Source organism: Meles meles, chromosome 2 (assembly GCF_922984935.1).
Source record: "Meles meles chromosome 2, mMelMel3.1 paternal haplotype, whole genome shotgun sequence".
In the NCBI taxonomy this organism is placed as follows: Eukaryota; Metazoa; Chordata; class Mammalia; order Carnivora; family Mustelidae; genus Meles; species Meles meles.
Window position 1 is genome coordinate 141,441,707 of NC_060067.1, and position 22,064 is coordinate 141,463,770.

Consider the following 22,064-nt stretch of genomic DNA (forward strand, 5'->3'; position numbering starts at 1 on the left):
AGTAGCAGAGGGGATTTTTAACTTCAGAACACATTCTGTTGTCTGAGAAGTCAAGAATTCTTACCTTAAGGGTATCTCAATGGTTTCAAGTGTGATTTTATCTGGCACTTAGTGAGCAGCATGGAATAGGGTCATTTTGTTGAACAAATAAATACATACTCAAAGGTTTATGTTACTGATAGGGACATATACTGATAAAATACGTGTTCTTTAAAAATTTGCAGCTTAACTAGGGAGATGAGACAAGCTGCTCGTATTAAAAATCCTGGTTGGAAGTGTTTGCTCATAGACTGCTCATACTTTAATGTCAAAAGAGTAAGTTATCTCAAACTATCTTAAGGAGACAGCTGACAGGGTAAGTGACTCTGGAGACTGACAATTCAATAAAAGTTCTTTGGTTAAGTCAAGTCAATCTTCTGCAAAAAAAAAACCCTTACAAGATGACCTAAGGGCTTTTTTTTACCTTGAACTTCTTACAAAGGGGGAAAAGCTTATATGCTCTTCAGCCCAATCCGCAGAGTTGGCTACTTTATATTTCATGGTTTGTGCTCTTATTTTGAAGGTGAAGGACGTTTTTGTCAAGCTTGAGGAGGGTATGAATCTGGTAAAACACAGCTGTAATCACAGATCTGTACTAGAAATACAGTGATATAATTTACAGTAGTAAACTTTAAAATCTAAATAGTATACTGGTTAGTATACTATACTGTATATCAATATTCTGTACTACATAGATTAGTAAATACTGAGTCAAAGAACTGTTAACGAATATACCTAATAGGTACCCAGACGACATGTATATCCCCTGGAGATACTGTTAAAATGCAGCTTTGGTACCTCTGGGGTCAGGCACTTACCAAGTTTACTTCCCCTTATCCCCTCCCCACCACCCATAAATCCAGTCCTAAAGCTATAGCTATTATTAATTCAAGTCTGAGGAGTAAATTTTTAGTTGTCCATATGTTCAGTATTGAAACAGGACTCCCTGATGGGAGGTCTGGTATCCACAGGCAGTAGACTGTGACTTCCTGTGACATGTCAGAGGAGGACTTTGGTTGTTTTTCGGATGTGATTAGGGCATCACCATTTAGATGACTGACTGCCATTGATCTGCACATAAAAGAAAAGGGCTAGAAGAGCTTTATAATAGTTTTTAGTAAATATTTCCATCAATTTATTTTCTGTATTCCTTAAAAACAAACAAAAATCACAAGGTTAATACTAACGCTTTAAAATATACACCGAAAGAAAGCCAACTCATTCATGCTGAAAGTTGGTCTATGTCTTCTTTACTTCTGTTTGCCAAATGATCTTCAATAATTTCTGCAAAGAGATTCCTCTTCAACAGAGTATACGCAAGAGGTAAAAGCTGGCCAGCAACTTTATGAAAATACTGAAAAATAAAAGAATGTAACATTAAGTAGAGAGTATAGCAGATGCCCCAGTAAGTAGCAAAAAGTACACTGAAAAAGCGCTTGTTTAACAAAGCATACTCTCCAAATCATTTTTACTACTTTCTAAATTGGTTAGAACAGTGAATTCACACAGACACTTAGCACTCCGTTCAAGAGGCAGTCCTGTAGTTCTAAAAGACTAATGGTACAACTTGAAGAAAATTCAGAAGAAAACTAAGTTAAAATTTTAAGCTTTCTTAATCCCTTAGGTAAGGATCGTCATCCTTTTTACTTGCCCCGAACTATGTGCTCAAATGCTTTTCCTTCTCTAGTGGTAGCCCTACTGGCTAAGACTTTAATCATTATTTTCCTTGGTGTTTACTATACGAAGCAGTATGCTGAATGTGAGTTTTCAAATCATATTCCCCTTTATCTTCAAATTCTCTCTCCTCTACCCTACCCTGTAACCCTGCTCCATCACTTAAGTCACTGCCTTGGGTTTATCAAGTGACTCAGACTACTGCTATTTTATTTATATATTTAAACACACACACACACACACTATATATATATATATAAACTCAAAGAGAACCTGGCAATGCTTCTGTTGATGGCATTTAGCACTTACTAGATGCTCAGTACAGTGCTAAACCTTTTCATATGTTGTTTAGTACTGAAACCAATCATTTTTAATTAAGTTGATATTCACATATTTTGGCAGGCCTGGCATTATTCTGATTGGTCAATGACTTATTCTGGCTGTTAAACATTTTGATTATTTTACTGATAACCATATATAAGGTACGCAGAGAAACACACTGATATGGTTTGGAGCAGAGTTCTCAAAATAGACTCCCCTGCCCAGTGGCATCAGCCTGACCTGGTTAATAGGTCAGAAATCCAAATTCATAAAACTCACCCCAGAACTCGATCAAAACTGGGAGGGTGGGCAGTGTCGGGGTAAGTACACCAATCTGTGTTTGATCAGCCCTCCACACGGCTGTGCTACATGCTGGAGTTAGCCACTGGTTTTGTCTTGGTGCCCACACTAGTCTCCAGAGCAGCAGCGTTACCAGCACCCAGGAGCATGTCAAATGCAGTCTCAGGCCTCACCCCAGATGCACTGAAACAGTCTGCATTTTAACATTATCTCTAGGAGATCTGTATGCTCTTTACAATTTGGGAATTACTGATTTAGACACTAACTCTGGAACCAGACTGCCTGCAAACCTGAGCAAAATGGTTTACCTCTTTATGGCTGGTAGGTGACATCACAGGTTAAATGAGAAAGGGGTGTGTCTGTGTGTGTGCACGTGTGCAGACATTTTATAGCTAAGAGAGACAGATACAATGGTGTTCCTGAGCTATACAATGCCATCCCCACACAGCTACTAAGTGGGGAAGATGGGACTTAAAACCAAACAGTTTAGCTCCAGAAACATGCTACAGACACTGCATCTCGCAACTACAGCAAATAAGCACTAATTTAACTGTTAGGTAGGTCTTTCCTATTTAATAAGCAAAAGTCATGACCAAAACCCAAAACAAAACAACCCCAAAACTCCTATGTTTTAAGTAATTTCATTGAAAGCCTATTTTAAGATATAGTGGCCCCCACCTTATTCACAAGGGATAGGTTTCAGGACCCCCAGTAGATGCCTAAAACCACGAACAGTATCCTCTGCATGCTATGTTTTCCTATATGATAAGGTTTAACTTCTAAATTAGGCACAATAAGAGATTAATAACATAGCTTCAGTATAGTCTATTGTTATAAGTGTTGTACATGAATGTGGTGGCTTCCCAAATACTGTCCAACCTTTCTGAGGATGATATGACCTGACAAAATGCCTACATGGTAAGATGAAGTGAGGTGAGTGATGTAGGCACTGTCCTACAGTGTTCGGCTACTACTGCCCTCCTAACAGTATCTCAGGAGGAGCATCTGCTTCTGGTCCACGGCTGACCACAGGTAACTAAAACCACAGGAAGTGAAGCCATGGATAAGGTGGGTGGGAGGCTAGGGACTACTGTATTTATTTTTCATCTAGGAATTCAAGCATAAGAACAAATAACCCCACCACAACAGAAAACCAAACAGAGCCCTATGAAAGTTATGTGTACACAGCCACACACATACCTAACTAAAGGGCATATAGCTGTATAATACGTCTAATAAGTAAATTCACTTTAATGGAAACCTGAAGGCAAATAATCTTGGTTATTCACCTCTGGCAGAATATAAGACGAATTTCAAATAAATATCTTCAGACAGATGCTTACCAAAAGTTCCTTTTGGAAAAAAAAATTCATTTGAACACACAAGATGACTTTATATCCTGCCCATGCTAGTGGGGACATAAATGTGCGTGCTGTAGTATGCCTGTATGTGGAGTGTGGTGGGGAAGAGAGATTCAGTGACAGTTGGGAGGTAAGAGTTTTTTGGGGTTTTTTTTTTTTACTCACGTGTGAGCCATAACAAAAGAGATCCATTCCCAGCTCAAGCCCCATACCATAATCACATTCATCATTAGCAAACTGCACAAAAGTCATCATTTCCTGAATGGGAGCAAAAGCTTTTAGTCTGTCCTCATCACTCGGTGCCTCAACAATTGTCTTGCAAATTCTCTTGAGGTTGGCTGTAAGAAACCGAGGATATAAAAAGATGATCCACACCCATCATCAAAGATAAAAAGATACTAAGCTGGATTTTTCTTCAACAATTTCTACTAGTACAGCAAATGCCACCTTGGGTGGCACTACTGAATGGCAACTTTGTAATTTAAGAAAAGTGGCTTAACAAAAAAGATTTTTATATTAGCAAAGTGTGACTATTTTACCATGGATCTAGTTGCAATCATGATTATACATAAGCTTTTGAAGATTTTTAGTAGGCTAGTCTGCAGATCAGCAAACTGTGGCCAAATCTGACCCACCCTGTGTTTTTAACTGCCCTCACACTAAGAATCTTTTTCCATTTTAACCGGTTGGAAAAAAACAAACTATGGTAACAGAGACCATATATATGTAGCCCACCTCTGGGCTAGACCATATTAAAAGCTGGATTTAAAAAAAAACAAAACACAAATAAATAAAATCTTAAAAAAATAAATAAAAAAAAAACAACAAACCAAAACAGGCCATAAGGATTATTCTTTATTGTCCTGTCCTACCTGTCCTACTAAAAACATATATATACAGAAAAAGACAATATAAGAAATAAGAAATCATTGCTGAATTAAACCTTTACCAAAGTGTGGGCACAGCAAATGAGTGATTTGAGGTAAGAACACAGAGAAACTTCTAACCTCTAAATTTAAAAAGCCAGTGGTTAACATTTTTGTTTTGGCTTTCAATACTTTTTTCCCCAGTACTTTCTGGATATTGGTGTGCATCAGATCTCAGGATGTGTATGAAGGTACTTAACACTAATCAGACTTCATCATACCTCCTTTTTGACTAACTACTTTCCTCAGGATAAACCAATAATAAAAAAAAATGGATATTATTCAAACCAACCAAAAAAAATGCATTCCTTTTTTTAAGATTTTTATTTATTTATTAGACAAATCACAAGTAGGCAGAGAGGCAGGCACAGAGAGGGGGAAGCAGGCTCCCTGCCTAGCAGAAAGCCGGATGAGGGGCCCGATCCCAGGACCCCGGGATCATGACCTGAGCCGAAGGCAGAGGCTTTAACCCACTGAGCCACCCAGGCGCCTCCAAAAATGCATTTCTAAACCAAGTGGCTGCTATACTGGGGGGAGGTGAAGACTCATTAAAACATTAACAAGATATACCTAAGAATGATACATAATTTTAAGTTTTATGTATAAGGCAGAATACTCTATTGATACTAGCTACAGTTACGTAAGATGATCGAGAGTGGTAAAGAAACACCAGGGCTTTTAACCTCCGAATTTGAATATATTTGATTCAATTGTGACGACCACACAGAATGCAAACTCTATGTGAAGTCACAAAATGTTATTTTGTTCATTTTCTCACCTTTGGTAGATAAGTATAACATTGATCAAATTAACACTTATCACTGATGTTCCTGACTCTCAATAGTTGTGACACATTTATTGGTTTGAAACTTTTTAAAAGACTCTATACAAACTTCATAAGCTCCCTTTCCTTTTCTTTAGAAAAAAATCAGTGCCAATCATTTCAAGGATACAGATATGGCCTCCATCAAAAACCTCCTTAAGGATGGAAAATGGGTTCCTTCCTGCACCCAAAGAAGATGTGACTAATCGATGGAGACCCTTAGAATCTTTCTCACCACAGTGCTCCAGGCAGCCCCTATAACTCACTTAGAGTTGGCATGGAATTAAAGACCTATTTGTCTTCTGTTAGCAAATAATTTAAAGTTTATCACTTTCTGATGTCTTCTACTTTCACTCCAAGCAAATCATACATGGACTACAAAAGAATAAGCAATTTACAACAATTACTAAGCTATCAAATACTAAACAGAGATGAAAATATTCAGCTCACCAACAGTGTGAGGAAAAAATCTGTTCTTCCACCAATAAAAACTTCCACAAAAATTCATGTAACAGAAGCCCCAACTTAATACCTAAATGAAGCCTTAAATTAACCACTCAAAAATGCTACCTTAAATGTTACTATTCAAAACAATGATTTAGAAGCTTCAACACCTGGTTCTTATTTTAACCTTCTACTACCAACAACTGGAATACTTAAGCTAAGCCATAGTGATTGTGCCAAAGTTAAAGTTGGGCAACTGGCTAAGCAATTATTCTTTGGTTAGTGGTAAGCACATTAGTCAGAAAGACCTAAATTTAAGATCTAGTTTCCATCTGAAAACGGGAATAAGACCTACTTTAAAGAGTGGGGTGAGGATTATTGTGTGTATATATATATATATATATATATATATATATATATATATATATATATATACATCATTTGATAAAAATCTATTATGACATTTATAAATTTCTCAGTAAAAGGCATCTTATTTGCAAGGTTAGAATGTTATGTTTAAGCAGTTTCTCAAAGGGGAAACTGGTTACGAACAAACTACATTGTTATTTGCTGAACAGGGTTGCACATTAATAAACTGCCAATCAACTGTAGTTCCTGGCAAAAAACACTAGGAAAAAGCAAGATGATACCAGGCCCCTAACTTTATGGCTTGCTGCACTTCTCAAACAAAAATAATTAAACCACAGAAGGATCAGTGGGTTAGGCCGCTGCCTTCGGCTCGGGTCATGATCTCGGGATCCTGGGATCGAGTCCCGCATCGGGCTCTCTGCTCAGCGGGGAGCCTGCTTCCCTCTCTCTCTCTCTGCCTATCTCTCTCTGTCAAATAAATAAATAAAATCTTTAAAAAAAAAAAAAAGAAAAAAAAAAGTAGAGATAAATAATGATTTTGGACATAAAAATACAGAACCACAACCAGGGTATTGCAATTTAATACCTACTACCCCTGAAGTTGTAGTGACTCCTAGATCCACTACAAAGGTTCTCAGACTTTCCCAAATTAGACAGTAATTCTGCTTTATAAAGCTCTGAGTGCACTAGCACACAGGTAGGCAGAAAGTTAGAGTATAAGCAGAAGACTGAACAGAAAATAGCAAGAGCCTATACTCGCTCCTTCCCCATTAGAGACTGATTATCTCTGACTTCAGAAAGGAGATATAGGACAGATTTGCCTGTCCAGCAAAGAAAATGTAGGCTTCCTATGTAATTAAGTTTTTTTCTGTAGCTATATTAAAGAAATAGGTGAAACTAATTTTAAGATATTTAATTCAACCTATCATATCCGAATAGTAGCATTTCAACATATGATCAATATTAAAAATTTTAAGTATCACATGAAAAAGTGCTCTACATCACTCGGCATCAGGGAAATACAAATCAAAACCACAATGAGATACCACCTCACACCAGTCAGAATGGCTAAAATTAACAAGTCAGGAAATGACAGATGCTGGCGAGGATGCAGAAAAAGGGGAACCCTCCTACACTGTTGGTTGGAATGCAAGCTGGTGCAACCACTCTGGAAAACAGCATGGAGGTTTCTCAAAATGCTGAAAATAGAATTACCCTATGACCCAGCAATTGCACTATTGGGTATTTACCCTAAAGATACAAATGTAGTGATCCAAAGGGGCACATGCACCCAAATGTTTATAGCAGCAATATCTACAATAGCCAAACTATGGAAAGAACCTAGATGTCCATCAACAGATGAATGGATAAAGAAGAGGTGGTATATATACACAATGGAATACTATGCAGCCATCAAAAGAAATGAAATCTTGCCATTTGCGACGACGTGGATGGAACTAGAAGGTATCATGCTTAGTGAAATAAGTCAATCGGAGAAAGACAACTATTATATGATCTCCCTGATATGAGGAAGTGGAGATGCAACATGGGGGGTTATGGGGATAGGAGGAGAATAAATGAAACAAGATGGGATTGGGAGGGAGACAAACATAAGTGACTTTTAATTTCACAAAACAAACAGGGCTGCTGGGGGAAGAGGGGGTTCGAAGGGGGGAATGGGGTTATGGACATTGGGGAGGGTATGTGCTATGGTGAGTGCTGTGAAGTGTGTAAACCTGGCGATTCACAGACCTGTACCCCTGGGGATAAAAATACATTATATGTTTATAAAAAAATAGGAAATAAAAAATTAAAAAAAATTTTAAGTGTCAGTTTTTAAAGTTCAATGAATTAAAATCACAAATTCAGCTCAATTGCACTACCACATATGAAGCACTCTGTAGCTATGTGTGGCTACTGGCTACCATATTGCATAGCTCAGCCATATTTTCCCCATGGAATTCCTCTAAAGAGGTAGGGGTACAGCAAAAATAATTACACATGAATAGCTGTGATTTTAAGACACCAATCTCGGCTGGAGACTCTGCACAACAAAGTTTGAGAACAGTCACTTTAGAAAACTGGTTAAAAATACAGATTTCTAGGTCCCAACCCCAGAGACTATCAATCAAAGCTGGCTAGTTCTGTTCTGAAAAAATGGATGGCCAATATTATGTGTTTGGGCAGGACTACTTGGTTCTTGAGGAAGCACTAACTTTTATTTCCTCCTAAATTTTATCCTCCTTGGAAAAGGATAATATATAAGGGAATGCCAAAAGGCATTCAAAGAAAGAAGGAAATGGAGGAGAGGGGAAAGAGTTGAGAATTGTTTTTCCTCCCTTTTTTCAAAATATCAATAATTAGATTTATATATAAACAGTCCATTTTCAGAGTTTTTGTACTTGTAAATGAAGCAGTTCAGGATCCTGCGCTTCTGAAAGCTAAGGAGTCTTACACACAGATGAAAAATTTTTCACAAAGAACTATAAAACCACACACTATTTCAGTAATTATTTTGTAAGTTGACTATAATGTCAAATGTCTGAAATAGTTCAGAAAAAGTAACCCAGGCAATAGGCTAAAATTCTTTAAACTCTTAAAATTAACCACATATTTTGAGCCCTATTAGGTAAGCACTGTGCTAAGAACCATACACACTCTTTACACTCCAAACATCCCTATATGAGTAGTATTCAACATTATTAACCATTTGTAGAGACGAAAAAGACAAAGTTTAGTGGCGTTAAGTAATTTGCCTATAGTTTAACAGCTATAAACCTAGTTTTAATTCAGGCCTGGCTGACCCTAAAACTTGAGCTTGCTCTTTATCCATAAGCTCTATTGATTGTCCCACAAAAAGCATACTTACTTACCTACTTCTCAATACAAGGAAAACCTTCCTCACACATATGCATTAAGAAATACATTACCATCTGTTTCAGGGAGCTCTCTGTACCCAACATCATTTTTATCTACTGGGACAACCAAGCCTGCACCATGAAAGGTCTTTGTCACGACCTAAATAAAAAACATAAAACCATTGGTAAACCGACAAAATAGACATGGTACATAGATATAAACAACAACAAACTCTCAACACGTCTGTCAAAATGTAACAATTACTGACATTCATTTTGGAGTCCACCGCTGAAGTTTAGTATTTCTTCAAAATCAGCAAAAGTTAAGCATGTGAAGAAATGACAGAAGAGTAAAACTGGGTTTTACTAATCGTACTCAGAAGTCTGCACCCTGGTTTGGGAGGAAAGAATGCCAATGCATCCTGTTATAAGAGGAAGCCAGTATGTAAGTTTCCTGTTAGGTCACTGTATTTTCTAGGTAGGAAGCATAAGGAACTAAACCTAAAAAGTAAAGGAATAGTTTGTTAGCAGGAAAATGTAGTGGGACAGAATTCCTCTTGTGCATCTCGCCAACTTGAGGGCCCCCATTTTTACCTGAAAAATTCAGGCTTGTTTTTGCAAAATTCCCCCAAATAGGGCAGTTTTCAGTTTTGAGCTGCCCTTTACAGAAGCAAAATAACATAACCAGTGATATTTTAGAAAGTGGTAATCTTCAAAGACAAGAACAGGCCCAACCACAACTACCACCATAACCCTTCCAGTCTACATTCTTTTTATGTACAACAGTGGTATTATTTTTAGGTCCTTCCTTCACAAAACAACTACTTCGAATATTACACTTATCTGTGCAGCCAGTGAAAACTGCCAAGACAGGACACAAGCCCCAAATTAGCTCATTTTAAAGTCTTCTCACCTAAGTCTCTAGATCTTAAAATTTATTTCACTCAGATGCCCCAATCTCTTGCTTCTTTCCTTAAGTAAAAGAAAGGACAGATTATTCAAAATAAGTTCTCAGACAACAACTCACCATTTGAAAAAAAAACAAAAAAAGTCACTGTTGTATCTTACTCTTTATACCAAAATAATTTGCAGTTGGATGTCAGGATTAAACATAAAAACAAAACCAATGAAACTGGGCGCCTGGGTGGCTCAGTGGGTTAAGCCACTGCCTTCAGCTCAGGTCATGATCTCGGGGTCCTGGGATCGAGTCCCGCATCGGGCTCTCTGCTTGGCAGGGAGCCTGCTTCTCTTTCTCTCTCTCTCTCTGCCTGCCTCTCTGCCTACTTGTGATCTCTCTATGTCAAATAAATAAATAAAATCTTTAAAAAAAAAAAAACCCAATGAAACTTCTAGAAGGCAAACACTTTTAATAATTTTAGAGTGGAGAAGGAAAAGCAGACTTGACTGCATAAAATTTAAAAAATCAAATAAAAAGATTAAAAAAAATCAAATAAAAAGAGCAAAAGATACTGATAAAAATATCTGTAATATATGCAATAATAAAAATAAGAGCAAAGTCTTCTAACTATTAGAGGAGTCTTACAAGAAAAACACATCCAACTTAAAACACAAGTAAGAAAAAGTGAATTCTAACCCTGACAGAAAAATGGCCAAACTTCAGGCAGTTCACCAAAAAAATACAAATGGCCAGTAGATAAGTGAAAAATATTTAACGTCCTTTATAATCAAGGAAATACATATGTAAGTAAAACAATGACATATTTTATATCTATGCAAATGGAAAACACCAAAAGGGACTGCTAACACCTAGCAATGGCAAGGGTATGGGATAGGCACTGGTACATTGCTTCTACACTGGGAACATAAACTAGCTTCACTTATACACGGGAGTTCTGCAAACAAAGAAAATAAACTCCACAAAATGAAAAACCAGCAAAGAAAAACTGTTGTTTTTCTTTAAATCTAAATTTTGAAATCACTCTGGATCTGGCAATACTACATCTGGTAATTTCTTCCAAGGAGATAATCAAGTAAGTGTACAAAGAAAGGTATAGAAGGTTATACATGGCAGGATTTGTCTTTGTGAAAAGTTTAAAGCAACCTAAGCTATGAACATCAGCACACTGTTCTGCAGCCATTCTGAAATCTATGAGGTGGGTCTTTAATTTAGCAATACAAAATGATAATCATAATCACAAGCATAAAAAAGCAGGTCATAAAACAGTATTGATAATGACAGAAAAAGCAAACATCCATATAGTTACTGGCTTAGCTTCTCTTCCACTCAAGCTGACACACAACAAAACCATGGGAGGTATATATTTTCATATTTTTTACAGATGATTAACTGCACTAATTTTCCATAAAGAGGTAGCAATTATTAGCAAAGCACCCAAATCCTAATTTTATTATGAAGAATAGGGTTACAAATTCAGGAAAGCCCTGTGCAAGGGTGGGGGATATTCTGAGGCACCAGAATCAAAGGATGGAATGATGGAAGGATGTACCCTCATTTTATAGCAATATTAATTCAGTTTTCATTTTTAAAAATGAAATCTAGGTATAAAAAAAAGGTAAAGTGGCTTTTGGCCAATCAGTAAGATGGAGTAGAAAGAAGGCTAAATATCAAATATGTAAATTTAGCTGTCAGGTCACTTATGATTTTAAGGAAGGAATAAAGTCTATGTAAACCTTGATTTACTGATTTATGATACAGGATAATTCCTCCTTTGTTTGCGGATTTGTTGTAGAGGTTGAATAAGGTAACTCGTAAGGGCTTGGCATTCCAAAGCACCATAAGTTATCATCAGTATAAAAACTATTGTTTCTCATGTATTATATAGTGCACTATTATACTTGAATGGATATACTACTCTCCTACATAAGGACAAAGTCACTAATTCACATATATGAATGGAACTGAATTTTTTGGAACTCGAAAAATATGAATTAAATGAATATCTGACAATAAAAGAACAAACTTTCTTTTTAATAGAAAAGGAAGAAAAAGCAAAATCAGCAACTGATTGTCTTTGGGAGGATAAGATCATGGTTGTCTTTTAAGCTCTTTTTTTCTCCCTTTATGTTCCTACCAGTTAATTTTGTGGACAGCAAAAATATACACTAAAAAAACAAACAAACAAACAAAAAACCTCATGGGGAAGGGAGCCAGGACAAATATACCTATGAAATTTAAACTCCAATGTCATCTTATAATTAAGGGGAAGGAGTAAGGAAATCTCATCTGAAATAAATTATAATTGATGGTAAAAAATAAGGTTCTGATGAAAGAATTTTCTACCAGCTATTTGTCTACATAAGTACACTTTTTAGTCAAGATAAGTTAGGAATACGTAAGTATAAGGCAAGAAATGCTCATTAGGTGGGAGAGGCTCCCTATGGAAACTAGGAAGGTAAATGGCAACATAACATCTTTAAGTAATTTAAAAATGTCCCATTGCAGTGGCTTTCGTTCAAATGCAGTTTTAGAAATTATTTCTGGCCTCTAGGACTAAAGGAAGACTTACCAAGACTGCAGTTTAGTGACTATGACTTATGTGAGTATCACGCCTGCTGCTGAAGTAGGATTTTCAAGAACCAAATTCACTAAACTACTTAGTTACCAGTGTTAGTTTATCCAGGAATAACCAGTACTTAATTTGGCCTAGAACTTTCAGATGAACCTGTCACAGAAGATAATGGTGTGAAACTGGAGTGCACTCATTCCACCGTGAAAAATCTCCTTCCTCACCAGAGGTTATAAGAACAAAATCCTATAGAATTCTCAATTACCCCAAAGCAGAATTCTATGTTGTCTGTTAACTTCTTCTGAAAATTTTAAGTGAAAAACCAAAAGGATCCAAGACCCAGAAGTCTTTCCTGTTTACAAAACTCTCCACTCACAATGCAGGTGTTAGGAGAGATGCAAAAGGAAATGGTAATAGAATCAATATGGGAAAAGGAGACAGGACTGCTTAGACACACATTTGCTGCAGAAAATGAGCAAATCTCAACACACATTGTCCTCCGAAAGGGAACTACCTTCGAAGCCCTTAACTAAACCACTCTAAGGCATACCTTCACAAAACTACTCTCCCAAAACACCTTGAGCGAAATCAACCATCCTTAGCTATTAAAGAAGAAATGCAGGTAAATACCGTGCTTTCACTCAGTTCTATGAGATGTGTAACTGGTAAAACACGATGAAGAGAGCGGGAAGCCCTGGCATGAGCTAGCAACCAGAGCAGAACCATCTGCTCGTGCCTCAGTCTGTCTAACAACTGATGAGAGCCACCCAAGCCGTGCCCCAGGGCCACCCTTCTAGCAATCCAGGGGATGGACAGCCCTGGAGCGAGCCCCCGAGGGGTGACATCTAGCTCTCCTCAAGATGGGGCAGGGGAAGGAAGGATAAGGTGTAGGTGGGAAGGAATCAAGAGAGAAAAAAATTCCTACTGAGGAGCAAAACAGTCTGAGACTAACAGATTTAAACCATACTTTCTTATCTCTCTGTTTCATCTTCATGGTTCTCTGTTCCAGTGAGTACCCAAGTTCTCTGGCTGCTTCTGTGAGTTTTTCATCTATGTTTTTCAAGAGACTAGTTTTCTTTTTATCTGTTACTTCCTTAAGCTTTTTCATCAGAAATAATCTGAAAAAGAAGTAAAAGCCCTCATTATTATGTAGGCCCTGTACTAAGGACACAGACTTTGGGACATTAAGGGAGTATATTATAGACATCAAATTCCATGCAAGAGAAAGACTGCAGAATAATTACTAACAGTTGTCTCAGAACCCTTAACAGACTTCTTCAAACAAGAGAAAAGCAATTGTCAATAAAAAAAGCTACCAGTCACAGAAACAGCAAACATGATTCAAGTTTGTATTCTCTCTGTAATGTCTACAATTAAGACATAAAAGATATTTTGAAAGCTGAGATTCAAACCAATTTTAAATCATATCACTGGACATTAACATATGGCATACTGCTTTGGAGAAGTGTGGCATTAACAGAGAAAAATAGTATGCAGATACCAAAAAGGAGTTTTTTAAAAAGAGCCAGAGGATACTTACAATACTTAAGATCAGCAGATTTTTTTCAAATGTTATCTACAAATTTGTGTTAAGATAAATTTAGAAACTGTAAAGGGAAATCGGAGCTATTTTATAAGCTTATACAAAAGCACAATCCAAAATAATTTTATTTTTTTAGACAGAGAGAGAGAGCAGGGGCAGAGAGAGAGAGAGCAGGGGCAGAGGGAGAGGATGAGGAGGGGCAGAGGGAGAAAGAGAATCGTGAGTAGGCTCCATACCCAATGCAGAGGTTGTCGTGGGGCTTATCTCATGACACTGAGATCATGACCCAACCCGTAATCAAGACTTGGATGCTTAACCAACTGAGCCACCCAGGCATCCCTGAAATAATTTTCAAGTATGTGAATAGTATAATACATTAATGCCAGTTACAGAAATAATTTCATGTTTTATTAGAAGCAGGTTAATAAGACTTTTCCAGCAGAGCAGGTCAAGTGTAAAATGGAGAGCTGGAAGCAGCACTCCATTGGACACAGAACTAATCCCCTTCCTCTATACCCACTTCTATACTCCCAGGAGGAAACTTGCCTCTATTCGCTACTAACATTTGATAGTTTGCTATAGGGTGGGCACTGTAAGGAGATTAAACATTTAGACTGGGTGCTATTTGAATCCTCATTTTACAAATAAGGAAACTGAGGCACACAGGATAATCATCTTATGCAATTCATAGACTTAGTATGAGTAGATTAAAGTGCATGGAAGCCAAGACCACCAAAATCATTGTTTTCATTACATGAATCATTACAAAATCATTCATTACAAAATCATTGTCTACAGTACATATATTACACCTAATGTTACCTTCAATCTTGACCAGCTACATATCAAGAGAATGTATTTACATTAACCATAAAAAGCAAACGAATCATGTCAGGCCTAGGTGAATCAATCTTTATAGTCTTCCTCACCCTGTCTAGGTGCATCTAGGCAGACCTTCAAGTACTCTGTGCCACTTGTTTTCATATTTCCATGCACATACTATTCCCTTGCCTAGAATACCCTTCTTCCCATTCTTTGTAGTAAGTTCTTAGACATTATCACATTATTATGACTATTTCTGTATTGGTTTATTAAGCTTTGGTCTCTTGGCTTCAAGCCTAATCTCAAGCCTAATCTCAAGCCTAATCTCCTCTGCTTTGTGATGCTTAAAGATGAAATATGCAAGCTGAAACAACCATCATGAACATTTTATATCCTGTTACATTAAATCTGCTGGGATATACTTTGAAACTTGAATGAATCCTTCAGTGGTCATTTGGAAATTATTGGCTCAGTAAGTTATGCAAATCTTACAAATATTGAAATTTTTCATTTTATCTAATTCTTTCCATTACAGAAATTGAAGATGATGCAAACAAATGGAAAGACATCCCATGCTCATGGACTGGAAAAATATTGTTAAAATGTCTATACTACCCAAAGCAATCTACAGATTTAATGCAATCCCTATCTAAATACCAAGAGCATTTTTCATAGAACTAGAACAATCCTAAAATTTGTTATAGAACCATGAATGACCACAGATAGCCAAAGGAGTCTTGAAAAAGAAAAAGAAAGCTGGAGGTTATGACAATTCCAGATTTTAAGTTATATTAAACTAGTAATCAAAATAGTATGGTACTGGCATAAGAATAGACACAGATCAGTGGAACAGAATAGAAAGCCCAGAAATAGACCCAAAAATGTATGGTCAATTAATTTTCAACAAAGAAGGCAAGAATGTGCAGTGGGAAAAAGACAGTCCTTCAACAAATGGTGCTGGGAAAACTGAACAGCAATATGCAAAGAATGAAGCTAACTGGACCACTTTCTTATACCAAACAAAAATAAACTCAAAATGGCTTATGGACCTGAATGTGAGACCTCAAACCATAAAATTCCTAGAAAAGAACACAGGTAATAACTTTCTTGACATCGGCTATAACAAGAGCTTTCCAGAAAGGTCTCCTGAGGCAAGAGGGAGAAAAGCAAAAATGAACTACTGGGACTACACCAAAATGAAAAGTTTCAGCACAGGAAACAACCAACAAAACTAAAAGACAACTTATTGAATGGCAGAAGATATTTGCAAATGATCTATCTGATAAAGGGTTGGTACCTAAAATAAAAAGAACTTCTACAACTCAACACCCAAATCACAAATAATCCAATTAAAAAATAGGCAAAAGATGGGGCACCTGGGTGGCTCAGTGGGTTGAAGCCTCTGCCTTCGGCTCGGGTCATGATCCCAGGGTCCTGGGATCGAGCCCCGCATCGGGGTCTCTGCTCCGCAGGGAGCCTGCTTCCTCCTCTATCTCTGCCTGCCTCTCTGCCTGGTTGTGATTTCTGTCAAATAAATAAAATATTTAAAAAAAAAAATTAAAAAAAAAATAAGCAGAAGACATGAACAGACCTTTCTCAAAAGAAGACACACACACACACACACACACACACACACAAAAAGAAGATACACAGATGGTCAACAGACAAATGAAAAGATGCTCAACATCATTTATCAAGGAAATGCAAATCAAAAACTACAATGAGGGGTACCTGTCTGGCTCAGTCAGAAGGGCATGTGACTCTTGATCTGGGGTTGTGAGTTTGAGCCCCATCCTGGGTAGAGAGATTACATACATACATACATACATAAATAACTACAATGAGATACCACATCATACCAATCAGAATGGCTAAAATCAACAACACAAGAAACAAGTGTTGGTGGGGATGTGGATAAACAGGAACCCTCATGCACTATTTGGGGGAATGCACACTGGTGCAGCCACTATGGAAAGCAGTATGGAGGGTCCTCAAAAAACTAAAAATAGAATTACCAAACAATCTAGTAATCACACTACTGGGTATTTACCCAAAGAACACTAGTTTGAAGGGATATATGCACCCTTATGTTTACTGCAGCATTATTTACAATAGCCAAATTATGGAAGCAGTCAAAGTGTCTATCAACAGAAGAATGGATTCTTTTATCTAAAGAAGATGTGGTACATATATACCATGGAATATTATTCAGTCCTCCAAAAAATGAAATCCTTGCCAACAACATGGATGGATCTAGAGAGTATAATGCTAAGTGAAATAAGCCAGTCAGAGAAAGACAAATACTCCATGATTTCACTCATATATGGAATTTAAGAAACAAAAATGAACAAAGGGGTTAAAAAAAAAAAAAAAAAGACAAACCACAAAAACCCAGATCCTTAACTATAGAGAACAAGTGCATGGTCACTAGAAGGGAGGTGCTGGTGGGGGAATATAAAGGGAATTGAGTGTACATTTACTTTCATGAGCATAGAGCAATAAATAGAATTGCTGAATGACTCCTATACACTTGACACTAATATAACACTGTCTGAACACTGTATGTTAACTACAATGGAATTAAAATAAAATTAAAAAATAAAATTTCTCTCCGTTATATCACAATGTGAAAAAAATCATATTCCTTAATATTACCGTCAATCTCATTAAAAGGTCTTTATGTAGTGAGAAGTGATCAAGCTCACAATGGTGGTTATAAGTTTCCTTAACTCTAATTTTTGCTTTTGAAATCTTAAATTTTATCACTGACAACAATTATAGTCAGTTGTTTTCTTTGGCTCATTTGAGAAAATGTCTGCCAAATACCCATGTCAGAACAACCAGAGTTTTTCAGTCACTCTCTCAAGTAAGTAAACTGGAGAGAAGTTCAGCTCCCAACTCAACCTCACAAGACCACTTTCCTTGAGACAAATCTTAACATTTGAGTATGCAGATGTGCTTTCCACATACTTCCCATTTCATCACATGAAATGTGATGTGTGTACTCGGTGGCAGAGATCTAATATCTTTACTGCTTCATCACTGAGATTCTTAAATGACATTCGCATTACATTAGTGCTGTGAATAATACAATGACAACTGCAAATCCGGTCCAGTGCCTTGATTTCTGTAAAGGTATCATCAGTATTACTCACGATTAACTTTGTGCCATCCGTGAAAAATGACACATATCATCACAAATAGTTTTAAAATCATAGGCCTGTTAAAAAAGTGTTAGGCACCTGTGGGAATCCACACACCACTGTTTGGGAACTGCTGTTTAGGTTATGGTTTCAAACCGAAAAATGTATCAGAACCTCCTGCATTACTGGTTAAAAGTACTCTGAGCTTGACACGTCTCCAACGGCAAGGGCAACAAGGGCAAAAATGAACTACTGGCACTTTATCAAGATAACAGGCTTTTGCACAGCAAAAGAAGCAGTCAACAAAACTAAAAGACAACTGACAGAATGGGACAAGATATTTGCAAATGACACATCAGATAAAGGGCTAGTATCCAAAATCTATAAAGAACTTAGCAAACTCAACACCTAAAGAACAATAATCCAATTAAGAAATAGGCAGAAGACATGAACAGACATTTCTCCAAAGAAGACATAAAAATGATCCACAGTGGGGCACCTGGGTGGCTCAGTGGGTTAAGCCTCTGCCTTTGGCTCAGGTCATGATCTCAGGGTCCTGGGATCGAGCCCCACATCAGGCTCTCTGCTCAGCAGGGAGCCTGCTTCTTCTCTCTCTGCCTGTCTCTCTGCCTACTTGTGATCTCCGTCTGTCAAATAAATAACACATGAAAATATGCTCCATATTACTCGGCATCAGGGAAATACAAATCAAAACCACAATGAGATACCATCTCACAGCAGTCAGAATGGTTAAAATTAACAAGTCAGGAAACGATGAGAATGAGGGGAGAAAAGGAACCCTCCTACACTGCTGGTAGGAATGCAAGCTGGTGCAGCCACTCTGGAAAACAGTATGGAGGTTCCTCAAAAAGTTGAAAACAGAACTAACCTATGACCCAGCAATTGCACTACTGGGTATTTACCTCAAAGATGCAAATGTAGTGAAAACAAAGGGGCACCTGCACCCCAATGTTTATAGCAGCAATGTCTGCAATAGCCAAACTATGGAAAGGACCCAGATGTCCATCGACAGATGAATGGATAAAAATGTGGTGTACACACACACACGTACATACAAACAATGGAATAGTACGTGGCCATCAAAAAATGAAATCTTGCCATTTCCAATGAGATGGATAGAACTAGAGGCTTAAAAAAAAAAGATTTTATTTATTTATTTGAGAGGGAGAAAGAGACAGTGGGGGGAGAGAAAGCGCACATAAGCAGGGGGAGGGAGAAGCAGACTCCCTGCTGAGCAGGGAGCCCAACATGAGGCTTGATCCCAGGACTCTGGGATCATGACCTAAGCCGAAGGCAGACACTTAGCTGACTGAGCCACCTAGGCGCCCCTGGAACCAGAGGGTATTATGCTAAGAAAATAAGTCAATCAGAGAAAGACAATTATCATTATATATAATCTCACTAATGTGTAATTTAAGAAACAAAACAGAGGATCATAGGGGAAGAGAGGAAAAAATGAAGTAAGATGAAACCAGAGTGGGAGATGAACCGTAAGAGACTCTTAATCGTGGCAAACAAACAGGGCTGCTGGAGGGGAGGGGGACGGAGGAATGGGGTAACTGGGTGATGGACATTAAGGAGGGCATGTGATGTAATGAGCACCAGATGCTATGTAAGACCGATGAATCACTGAAAGAGGTAGAATCACTCTACCTCTGAAACCAATAATACATTATATGTTAATTTAAAAAATTATGAGTGCATATTATCAATAACTTATTATAATCAATGGAATTTTATAAAACAAAAATAATCAAGAAAATGAAGTTTTAAAAAAAGTACTCAGGGGCACCTGGGTGGCTCAGTGGGTTAAGCCTCTGCCTTAGGCTTGGGTCATGATCCCGGGGTCCTGGGATCGAGCCCCACACCAGGCTCTCTGCTCAGCAGGGAGCCTGCTTCCCCCCACCCCGCCCCCAGCCCTGCCTACTTGTGATTCCTCTGTCAAATAAATAAATAAAATCTTAAAAAAAAAAAGTACTCAGAACTTATGTTTGAAAAATCACTGCCTACAGTAATAAATTCGTATTACCCAGGACAGCAAGGTAGGGTAGCAGAAAATGTGGGGGCAGCAGGCAAAAGGAAAAAAGATTATTTAACAAGTTGACCCATGTACTGGCCACATTTATTCTTTTACTATGTACCAAATGTTTTACATTGTATTTGAGTCTGCACAAGGTAAGCATTCACTAAATGAATGTTTCCTCATTTCAAATGTTCACTTAAACTTAATTAAAATTATAGAAGTATAATTTTGGGCTACATTTAGATATACTTATAACATGTATTTTTTTAATTAATTAATTTATTTTTTCAGTGTAACAGTATTCATTGTTATTGCACAACACCCAGTGCTCCATGCATAAAACATGTATTTTAAAAAGATATTCCTGAGTCCTACTCTAGATGTATTGAAGTGGCATCTCTAAGAAGTAAGACCTGAAGAGCTCAAGGTAAAGTACTTTTAACCAGTAACTCATGAGGTTCGAATATACAGGTCTGAAACCATTAAGTAAACAGCAGTTATCAAAGAATGGTCTGGGGACCCTGAAACCTTGCAGGAGGTCTGTGAGGTCAAAACTATTGCTACAATTATTTTAAAGGGAAAAAAATGTGAAGAGAAAAAAATTATTCTTAATTTTGTGATCCAAAGATAAGTATTTTATAGATCTTATGAAAATGGAATCATTCCATGTTACTCTTTTTTTGACCTCTTCACATAATGTATTAAACACCCTTCCAAATCAACAAATCAATAACCTGGTATTATAGTGTACTGATATTCCATATTTATTTACCTAATTTTCCCTATTGCTGGATAGGGGTGTTTTCTCCAGTTTTTCGTTTTTATATACATGTATAATATATACACATATCTGTACACCTGTCCAAAATTTTTTTACATAAATAGCTAGGGGCGCCTACGTGGCTCAGTTGGTTAAGCCAGTAATTCTTGATTTTGGCTCAGGTCATGATCTCGGGATTATGGGATCAAGCCCCGAACCAGGCTCTGTGCTCAGCATGGAGTCTGCTTGTCCTCTCCCTCTGCTCCTCCCTGACTTGTGTATGTTTTCTCTCTCTCTCTCTCTCAAATAAGTAAACAAACAAACAAAATCTTAAAAAAGAAAGAGAGAGAAACAGCTAGCTAGAAATGGAATTGCTAACTTAAGGGTGTAAATGTTTACTGAGCTCAGTACCTGGCAATGTTAATTATTTGTCAAAAAATCTTTTTTTGCTTTTTTAAAGATTTTGTTTATTTATTTGACACAGAGAGAGCACAAGCAGTGGGAGCCGCAGGCAGAGGGAGAGGGAGAAGTAGGCTCCCCATGGAGCAGGGGTCCTGACTCGGGGCTCTATCCCAAGACCCCAAGATCATGATTTGAGCCTAAGGCAGATGGTTGAGTCCAGGCACTCGTTTCTTTGACCATTATTAAATTTTGCACAAAGAGAACTAGTTTCTCTGGGCATAAAATAAATTGTTTATTATAAGTGGTTTTCCTTAAAAAGACAAATGGTCTTCTTTACAAAGCATCCTTCCTTAAAAAGATCTTCCTTACTCAAGTTGATACAGAAATAAGCTAAGCGCTCTGATTAGTTCACTTAAGTAAAGAAGGAAATAACATTAGGTACTCAAATACTTCCTGGTCTTCACCTAAATTATAAGTTAATCACCTATTTCTTTTTCTTTCTGCTAAAAAAGTGAAACAAAACAGAACAAAAACCCAGAACAGTCTTAGATTATGTTAGACAACCACTGTATCTTTCTTTTAAAATGATTTTTAGTAAGACTAACAGACTAATGAAAAATTAGGCATTTTTCCATATCTAAGCATTTGTAGAGTGAATAAATTATTTACGGAGCATCTATGAAAGGGCAGGTGCATGGGGGAAAAGTCTCTCTGCCCTCACAGAACTTGTGTTAATGCAAGACACAG

The 22,064-nt window shown here is 37.3% G+C and overlaps 1 protein-coding gene across 1 annotated transcript in view; it reads right to left on the minus strand.

Annotated features, from left to right (window-relative positions):
- Window positions 1-1,147: 1,147 nt before the first annotated feature.
- The window catches only part of LOC123937014 (histone PARylation factor 1), a 30,161-nt gene continuing 9,244 nt past the window's right edge, over window positions 1,148-22,064 (minus strand). Inside the window, exons 5-8 of the mRNA XM_045997490.1 lie at window positions 13,571-13,721; window positions 9,188-9,275; window positions 3,861-4,033; window positions 1,148-1,393 (exon numbers count right to left, since the gene is read on the minus strand). Coding sequence (XP_045853446.1) covers window positions 1,262-1,393; window positions 3,861-4,033; window positions 9,188-9,275; window positions 13,571-13,721 — 544 coding nt within the window. The 3' untranslated portion in view covers window positions 1,148-1,261. The remainder of the gene's footprint in view (window positions 1,394-3,860; window positions 4,034-9,187; window positions 9,276-13,570; window positions 13,722-22,064) is intronic.